The following is a 10,159-nucleotide window of genomic DNA, read 5'->3' on the forward strand; positions in this document are numbered from 1 at the left end:
AGAAGTGGTGAATGCTCCAACACTGGAAGTTTTTAAGAAGAGACTGGACAGCCGTTTGTCTGAAATGGTGTAGGGTTCCTGCCTGGGCAGGGGGTTGGACTCGATGACCTCCAAGGTCCCTTCCAACTTTATTATTATTATTATTATTATTATTATTATTATTATTATTATTATTATTATTATTATTATTATTATTAAACTATTATTCAGCCTTCTGAGCAGCAAGAAGCAGCATAGATCTTCACTTTTTCATCTTCTTATTTTTTTAAAGTTCCTCACAACCACCCTGCAAAGAAGATCATGCTGAGAAATGACAGCTGGCCCAACGTCCTGGCTGATTTTGGATCTGAAATTACATATTTCACCAATCTGTAACAGAAATTTGTATGCTGTTGCTTTTACAGATGGGTGTGTCTGCACTTGCATGCACACGCACATGCCTAAGCATGCTTTGTTCTTTATTATGAAGTTTGACGGATAAACTATTTAAATAACGGGGTTTTTTTTAAAACAAAAAAGCCCCATTCGTGAAGCCATCATGCTACATTTGCTCTGTGTTTAGAGTTCTCTTTCAACAGCTGAACTGCAACGAGTAAACACATTTACAGCATCCACTTGCAGAAGGCCAGGAGTACTTCTGAAAGCCGTTGAAACAGTAATTACGGGGCTTTGGGTTGGAGAGACAGTTGTGCAACTGATTACATACCTTAATGGGAGTAGGTTTCACTGAGCTAAGTGGGGCTTAAGCAGAGATAAATAACTGCAAACTCGGGCTGGCGATGCCTCACATCCCAGCCTTCTCTTTCAGGAAGGACAGTAAATCATACGAACACAAAAATTTAGCCAGCCAACGTCCCAAAGATGCTTTTTCAGGAGGCAATTGGACTTTCTTGTTTTTTCTTTGAAGACGTTTCGCTTCTCATCCAAGAAGCTTCTTCAGCTCTGACTGGATGGTGGGGAATGGAAGGATTTATACTCCTTGCAGACAGCTGGTCATTTGCATTCTTTGAGAGAGTTGTTGAAGCCACTTGGAGGTTTATCTGTGTCCTCAGGGTCACCTGAGTGGTGCAAATGGGTGTGGGGCCTTCTTGGAACTGTTGAAAGGACTGTGTTGTAGATTGGAGATGGAACGTTGTTACCTTCCCACTGAAGTGGTACCTATTTATCTACTCGCATTTGCAGGCTTTCGAACGGCAGGAGCTGAGGCAAGAACAGGAGCTCAACCGACTGCACAGTGCTCGGGACTCCAACCCGGGCTGTCAGCTTCCCAGCTGACAAGCTCAGCGTCTTTCACCGCTGAGCCGTCACAGACCCATTCAAGAACACGACACAATTATTCTCAGCACTGACAAGCTAACTTCCTTCTGCCTAATGTGAGGTTTGAACTACCGCAAGGAAAATTGCTATATTTCCAGAGTGTCTCCATCCATTAAGCTTCTCCTGTTCCCAAGCTCAACCCAAAGACCTCAAGAGAGGCCTTTTATAGCTGTGGAACCTCTTCGAAAAGCAAGGTCACGGCTATCTACAAAGAATGGCAGCGTGCACAACACAATGTGTCAGGACTTGGACAGATTACGATGGCAAATACTGGCTACTAGAAACTAAAAAAAAAAAAAAACTCTGTTGTCTCAGCAACTTTCAGAAATTTTTGTAAGAGCTTCTAGAGCAGAGGTCCCCAACCTTTTGGGCACCAAGGACTGGTTCTGTGGAGAAAGGTTTTTCAACGGACCGGAGAGTGCATGGTTTTGTGTGTTGCCTGCATCCCATAGATGAGGCTTTGCTTGTTTGTACGGACCGGTTGCTGGCATGCCACGGCCCAGTACCGGTCCACAGACTGGGGGTTGGGGACCTTGTTCTAGAGAACTCATTCTATCTCCTAAAGGACAATCAGCCAATGATTGACAGCTATTGATGTGAGAGTTAACTACATGGGAAGAAACAACAAAAAAGAATATTTGTATCACAGAGTTGAACTGTGGGGTCCTTGGTGCTGTCTGAGCTTGGTTGTTTCCTTGCAGACATTTCATTACCAAACTAGGTAACATCATCAGTGTTAGGGTGAAGTTGTTGTCAAATCTATGCAACTTAAAGAGTCACATACTTTGGCCAGGGCAGTCTTGGAGCGATGAGCATCAACACGCCATTCAGTTTTCTTTGGCTGCACTCACCCAATATGCTTAGCTTAAATTGATCTATTTTTCAATGCAGACCTAGGCTGCACCAACAGTTATCTACAGGCAGTCCTCGATTTACGACCGCTACGGAGTCCAAATTTTCTGTTGCAAAGTGAGACATTTGTTAAGTGAGCGTTACCCCATTTTACGACTTTTCGTGCCACAGTTGTTCAGTCAATCACCACAGTTCTTAGGTTAGTAACACAGTTGTTAAGTGAATCTGGCTTCCCCCATTGACTTTGCTCATCAGAAAGTCACAAAATGAGATCACATGATCCCAGAATACTGCAACCGTCGTTAAGTACGAGTCAGTTGCCAAGTGTCTGAATTTTGATCATCTGACTATGGGGACGTGGCAAAGGTCCTAAGTGTGAGAAAATGTTCATAAGGCACTTTTTTCAGTGCCATTGTAACTTCGAACGATCCCTAAACCAATTATTGCAAGTTGAGGACTATCTGCATGCTGTGTGCACGCAGCTTGGGAGTTCTTTTTTGCATCACCACCTGAACCAAAAACACCGAACAAGGCCCAATCAAGTTAGGAAATTCAATATTTTCAGCCCACTCAATCTGCATCGTTTACACTTCAAAGGATATTTTCTTGTTCTGGGCTCTGCAGAAAAAGCACTGAAAGCGAAACTCAGCAGAATACAGGGTTGTGGAGAGCAGATTTTACAGAATGAAACTAACCACCTTTGTAGATTTGTGGGCTTGCCCCTCCTAGGCCAGTAAGTCCCGCAGAGTTAAAATTATTTCCTTGCTCTCCTGGAGAAGCAGAAGCTGCCTGCTTCATGCTGCTAGCACAGGATTTGTAGAATAGCACCGCATCACAAAAACGGCAACGTCTGTGCTTCTCCGAACAGAGTGTTCATACTTAGGGATGAAACTGGCTTGGCCCTACGATTACATCGGTCTGCAAATCTCCAGATTCTAAAAACATACATCCAAGTGACAGATAGCTAAGTTGCCCTCATCTGTTAAGGTTGAAAAGGAAACTGCAGGCGGGAATGTTATAATTTAGACAAAATTGATTCTCCGTGTGTGCTTGTATCGATTGCACTGTTCGTAGGCATTCAGTTGTACCAATGCAGCTGCTACCATCATTATTCATCGGTTCCAAATTATTATAAGGTAGCAAATTAATTGAGATAGAGAGGTCCTGCAAAAGATTATTGAGCAGTATAAGCCTACTCAATCAAACCAGCAATTGAGAGAAAATTTTTCAAATATCTCTTAAGACTGTGATGCCTGTGCCTTGGAGAAGATTAAATACAGCTAGTCCTTGAATTACAGCCATTTGTTTAGTGTCTGTTCAAAATTACGACAGTGAAAAAAAGTGACTGTTTTTCACACTTATGACCGTTGCAGCATCCCCATGGTCCACATGATCAAAATTTGGACACTTGGCAACCGGTTCATATTTATGATGGTTGTGGCGTCAGGGGCTGTCTGTCACATGACGCCCTTTTGCGGCCTTCTGACAAACAAAGTCAATGGGGAAAGCCAGATTCACTTAACAACTGTGTTACTCACTTAGCAGCTGCAGTGATTCACTTAACAACTGTGGCAAGGTTGTAAAATGGGGCAAAACTCACTTAGCAGCTGTCTTGCTTAGCAAGGGAAATTTTGGGCTCAATTGTGGTCGTAGGTCGAGGAGTACCTATAGATAGTCAATCAGGTGGGATAGTCTGGCTTTGGACAGAAGGATGCAATAAATGACCATGGGATATCCTGCGAGTCCCCTGGACTGCAAGACGATCAAACCGGTCACTCCTAGAGGAGATCAACCCCGACTGCTCTTTAGAAGGCCAGATCCTGAAGCTGAAACTCAAATACTTTGGCCACCTAATGAGAAGGAAGGACTCACTGGAGAAGGGCCTAATGCTGGGAAAGATTGAGGGCAAGAGAAGAAGGGGACGACAGAGAATGAGGTGGCTAGATGGAGTCACGGAAGCAGCAGGCGTGAGCTTAAATGGACTCCAGAAGATGGTAGAGGACAGGAAGGCCTGGAGGAACGTTGCCCATGGGGTCACAATGGGTCAGACACGGCTTCGCAACTAACAACAACTTTAATATTCCTTAATCCAATGCTTCAAAATATATTAACATTTCCACGATACTCAGCCTGAATTTTCTTTGGACTTGCTGACTGGAGCTAATAAAAGTCAAAAATCTTTGAAGGTTGAGGAGTTGAGGAGTTGCCTACTTGTGCACAAACTACAACCTTGTAGTAGAAATGTCTACATTTGCAAGATATTGGTGTCCACTGATCAACATGTACTTCATGCTTTCATGTTACCGAATATTTTTCTAGCCAGCGTCTACCTTGGCAACTCTTACGTGTGTTAAATCTGCAAGCTACTTACATCTTTGGTATATTCCTTGTAAACACAGGAACCCCCTCTCGAGATGCATTCAGGGCAGCACTTGCCTTGTAAATGAAATAATTCTTCACCCTGCAGAGAAATTGAACATTACAACAAGATACCTAGAATCAGCTTCTTTTTTTTTTAATGATACCGAGAGAATTTTCCCCTTGGAACACAGCCTTTAAAAGCCTGTTTTTATCAGCCTCATTCCATCACTAAGTCCCCTTCCAAAAAGATAAGTATCATCCTGGCTGTATAAAGGCTGCACACTCAAACTCTCCTTGAAATGCCACTAGGTCGGCATTTCCCACCCACAAGGTTAGCCAAAATGGGCCCAAATCTCTCACCCATATGTTGGAAATGCAAAATAGCAATAGGGACCTATTATCATATGTGGTGGGAATGTCCTAAAGCTTGTGATTATTGGAATAAGATAAGAAAATGGTTGAAAGAAATATTAATGTTGGAGATAAAGAGTTAAAACCTGAACTTTTTTTATTGGGCATAACCACAGAGAAATAATAATAATAATAATAATAATAATAATAATAATAATAATAATAATAATAATAATAATAATAATAATAATAATAATAGTAGTAGTAGTAGTAGTAGTAGTAGTAGTAGTAAAGTTGGAAGGGACCTTGGAGGTCATCTAGTCCAACCCCCTGCTCAGGCAGGAAACCCTATACCATTTCAGACAAATGGCTGTCCGGTTTCTTCTTAAAAACTTCCAGTGTTGGAGCATTCACCACTTCTGGAGGCAGGTTGTTCCACTGGTTAATTGTTCTAACTGTCAGGAAGGGGATATGACAAGGGGATAGTTTATTTGATGTTGCACATCTTGACAGCTGCCAGATTGGCGTTCATACAAAAATGGAAGAACAAAGAAACTCCCACAGAGGAAGAAATACTATACAAAATACTATCTTGTGCTGAAATGGATAGGCTTACGATGGAACTGAAGGATAAAAGTGGATCTGAATACTTTGAAATCTGGGATAAATTTTACTATTGGTGGGAGTCGAGGAGGACTGTTGGGGATATAGATTAGCATTAATATGGAAATGTATATAATCTTAGGTTAGCAAATAGAGAAATGAATTAAGTATTGTATAAAAAAAACTCATACGTATTTATAGAGATAAAGAACTAAACGGAAGAAGAGAAATAATTTGATAGAAATGTTTATACTGGAATGTTACGTCATGTCCAATGTTTTCTTTTTTAACTGTATTATAAATAAAAAACTTTTAAAAAAATGCCCCAAATCAACTCATGGGAGAAAGTGGAGAATCCAGTTTCATAAATTGAATTGTATCTGCTGGAGGTTGCGGTTTGCTTCTCTGCCTCTTTTACACAGGACAATATCTTTCCATGGAATACTGTAGGGCAGAGGTCCCCAACCTTTTGGGCACCAGGGACCAGTTCCGTGGAGAGAGTTTTTCTGTGGACTGGAGGGGCTGTGGTTTTGTGTGCTACCTGCATCCCATGGATGGGGCTTTGCTTATTGTGCGGACCGGTTGCTGGCATGCCGCGGCCCGGTACTGGCCCACGGACCGGGGGTTGGGGACTCCTGCTGTAGGGTGCTAAACTGACAGCACCTATATCTTTGATTCGCACAACCTCACCATGAACCTTCCATAAAGGTACGAGATCTGCTTTCAGCATGTACATCTGGCATGGATCTGATAAGAATCCAGGTCTAATTAGAAGGAACAGTAACCCCCACAGCAATTTTTTTTTAATTTTTTTTTTAAATGTCTGTACCTCTCACTTCTCTGACTGTGCTATGCAGTTTGGAAGTTATACAATAGAATCTGAGTAAGGGACTCAAGTCTTAGCCTTACACGATTTCATTTTGCCACACACACGTCTTCGTAGATTAACTAGTTTCTCAGATTTCCCCAATTCCTCATCTTACACAATCCAGACTTCCACAAAGGGTTAGGACAAGAGAACAGAACAGAACGGAGTTGGAAGGGATCTTGGAGGTCATCCAGTCCAACCCCTGCTCAAGCAGGAGACCCTATATCGTTTCTGACAAGTCATTGTTCAGTCTCTTCTTAAAAGCCTCCAGTGATGGAGGACCCAAAACTTCGGAAGGCAAGTCATTCCGTTTGCTGATTGCTTTCACTGTCAGGAAATTTCTCCTTAGCGATAGGTTGCTTCTCTCCTTGATGAGTTTCCATCCGTTGCTTCTTGTCCTGCCTTTGAGTGGTTTGGATTTGGAAGATAGATTGACCCCCTCTTCTTTGTGGCAGCCCCTCAGATATTGGAATACGGCTATCATGTCACCTCAATCCTTCTTTTCACTAGACTAGCCAGGTCCAGTTCCTCTAACCGTTCTTCATATGTTTTAGCTTCCAGTCCCCTAATCATCTTTGCTGCTCTTCTTAGCCCAGTAATAATAATAATAATAATAATAATAATAATAATAATAATAATAATAATAATAATAATAATAATAATAATAATAATAATAATAATAATAATAATAATAGTAATTAATGATGATGATGATGATGATGATGATGATGATGATAAAGTTGGAAGGGATCTTGGAGGTCATCTAGTCCAACCCCCTGCTCAGGCAGGAAACCCTATACCATTTCAGACAAATGGCTGTCCAGTCTCTTCTTAAAAACCTCCAGTGTTGGAGCATTCACCGCTTCTGGAGGCAGGTTGTTCCACTGGTTAATTGTTCTAACTGTCAGGAAGTTTCTCCTTAGTTCTAGGTTGCTTCTCTCTTTGGTTAGCTTCCACCCGTTGCTTCTTGTCCTGCCTTCAGGCGCTTTGGAAAATAGCTTGACTCCCTCTTCTTTGTGGCAGCCCCTGAGATATTGGAACACTGCTATCCTGTCCCCCCTCGTCCTTCTCTTCGTTAAACTAGACATACCCAATTCCAGCAACCGTTCCTTATATATTTTAGCCTCCAGCTCCCTCATCATATTTGTTGCTCTTCTCTGTACTCTTTCTAGAGTCTCAGCATCTTTTTTACATCGTGGTGACCAAAACTGGATGCAGTATTCCAAGTGTGGCCTTACCAAGGCCTTGTAAGGTGATATTAATACTTCATGTGATCTTGATTCTATCCCTCTGTTAAGTCCTCTCCAAAGTCTCAACATCTATTTTTTTATAATGGAGTGATCAAAACTGGATACAGGCTATAAGCATTGGTTCATCTCAATGGAAAAGCCTAGAAAGAAATGCTACAGGAGCCGGTTTCTTTACCTGGACAGTCCCTGGATCTCCCGGTTCACTTAAATTCATCGCAGGTCTCCAATTTGACCTTCCTGTACTGACTTCATTGCTCAAGTCAAAAAGAGGTCCTGATCTCTCTTGCTGCATGAAAGGGTCACAATCTCTCTTGAACAAGCTACTCTTTTATGTGAAAGAGAACAGTGTCGAAACCCTGAGAGGGCTGCTTGAGTTCAAGCAAACCGACAGAAAATTGCTTTTTTCTACCAGGCCCGAACAAGGAATTAGTTAATAATTGAAGGTTTTACAAAGCAGTGCCTTGATGTAACAACAGCATTGGAAGGGGAAGGTTTGGGGTACTTTAAATGTTTTCAGGGAGTTGGAGACATCTTCTTCTAGATTGTATCAAAGACTTAAAACATTCCTTCTGAACAAGGGATCTTGCAGTCCTAGTGGACAATCACGTAAATATGAGCCAGCCGTGTGCTGCAGCTGCCAAAAAGGCCAACACAGTGCTAGGCTGCATTAACAGAGGGATAGAATCAAGATCACGTGAAGTGTTAATACCACTTTACAAGGCCTTGGTAAGGCCACACTTGGAATACTGCATCCAGTTTTGGTCACCGCAATGTAAAAAAGATGTTGAGACTCTAGAAAGAGTACAGAGAAGAGCAACAAAGATGCTTAGGGGACTGGAGGCTAAAACATATAAGGAACGGTTGCTGGAATTGGGTATGTCTAGTTTAATGAAGAGAAGGACGAAGGGGGACAGGATAGCAGTGTTCCAGTATCTCAGGGTCTGCCATAAAGCACCTGAAGGCAGGACAAGAAGCAACGGATGGAGACTAACCAAAGAGAGAAGCAACCTAGAACTAAGGAGAAATTTTCTGACTGTGAGAACAATTAACCAGTGGAACAAACTGCCTCCAGAAGTGGTGAATGCTCCAACACTGGAAGTTTTTAAGAAGAGACTGGACAACCATTTGTCTGAAATGGTATAGGGTTTCCTGCCTGAGCAGAGGGTTGGACTAAATAACCTGCAAGGTCCCTTTCAACTTTATTATTATTATTATTATTATTCATTAGACGTGAACCTCAGTCAACTGAACAGTCAAATTGACTAGCGCTGATAGTTGACACGGGTTGCTGCCAGCATCCTAGGTATCAAAAAAGCCAACACAGAGACTTGTCTGGAAAGGTATAGAGCAGGGGTAGGCAACCTTGGCTCTTTTATGACTCGTGGACTTCAACTCCCAAAATTCCTGAGCCAGCCATGCTGGCTCAGGAATTCTGAGAGTTGAAGTCCATGAGTTATAAAAGAGCCAAGGTTGCCTACCCCTGGTATAGAGTCTCTTACTTGAGCAAAGGTTGGACTAGAACAGAGGTCCCCAATCTTTTGGGCACCCGGGACCGGTTCCGTGGAGAAAGTTTTTTCCATAGACCGGAGAGTGTGTGGTTTTGTGTGCTGCCTGCATCCCACAGATGGGGCTTTGCTTGTTTGTGAAAACCAGTTCCTCGCATGCCGTGGCCCGGTACCGATCCATGGACCGGGCGTTGGGGACCCCTGGACTAGAAGACCTCCAAGGTCCCTTCCAACTCATTATTCTGTTATTCCGTCTGAGAACCAACTAACTATCTTTCAGTATCTGGCCCTGATGTTTCCAGCAGCTTGAATTAAAAAAAAAGCCACTTAAAAAACCTTCTGAATAAGCAAACCATAGAGATAACTTGGAAATGGGAGTCCTTTCCTTACCTTTGCACAGTCCACTTTGGCACACTTTGCCTTCCGACAAGCCACCTGGCCTCCATCACAGCTACAGAAGCTGCAGTCCGTACCATTCCACAGGTCATTGTGGTATTTGAGGGTGCCGTTGTGCACACAGCTGCCCTTGGAAAGGACACACTCTTCACAACATTTCCCAGGGCGGCGGACTTTGTTCTCCTCCTGAGAAGACGAAGAAGAGGGGGTCAACTTATGTTCCAAAGCATGAGAAGGCAAGACAAGAAACAGTGGTTGGAAACTGATCAAGGAGAGAAGCAACCTAGAATTAAGGAGTAACTTCCTAAGAATGAGGACAATCAACCAGTGGAACAGCTTGCCTTCAGACGTTGTGGATGCTCCATCACTGGAGGTTTTTAAGAAGAGACTAGACCAGTGATGGCGAACCTTTTAGAGACTGAGTGCCCCAAAACTGGCCCCGCCCCCACTCCATCCCCTGCCCCGCCCCCGTTCTGCTCCCACCCCTCCTGCCCGCAGGGCCATTCACCGCCTCCAGGGCCCACCCCAGATCGTCCAGGCAGCCCAGCAGCACCATGGCGGCCACGCCCTTGCCCGCGCCCCGCAGCATCAACTGTGCACGATGGGGCGTGAGGGCAGAGTCTTGTCTATGCTGCCTGGCTGCCATGTCCCTGGCT

The 10,159-nt window shown here is 43.3% G+C and overlaps 1 protein-coding gene across 1 annotated transcript in view; it reads right to left on the reverse strand.

The window, feature by feature from the left end:
• The window catches only part of LOC107300847 (extracellular matrix protein FRAS1-like), a gene marked incomplete at both ends in the record, with an annotated part of 11,467 nt that extends 1,778 nt beyond the window's left edge, over positions 1-9,689 (reverse strand). Inside the window, 2 exons of the mRNA XM_015830135.1 lie at positions 4,537-4,630; positions 9,498-9,689. Coding sequence (XP_015685621.1) covers positions 4,537-4,630; positions 9,498-9,689 — 286 coding nt within the window. The remainder of the gene's footprint in view (positions 1-4,536; positions 4,631-9,497) is intronic.
• Between the last annotated feature and the right edge of the window lie 470 nt (positions 9,690-10,159).

The sequence above is a fragment of the Protobothrops mucrosquamatus genome, unplaced genomic scaffold (assembly GCF_001527695.2).
Source record: "Protobothrops mucrosquamatus isolate PMUCROS unplaced genomic scaffold, P.Mucros_1.0 scaffold8761, whole genome shotgun sequence".
Lineage (NCBI taxonomy): Eukaryota > Metazoa > Chordata > Lepidosauria > Squamata > Viperidae > Protobothrops > Protobothrops mucrosquamatus.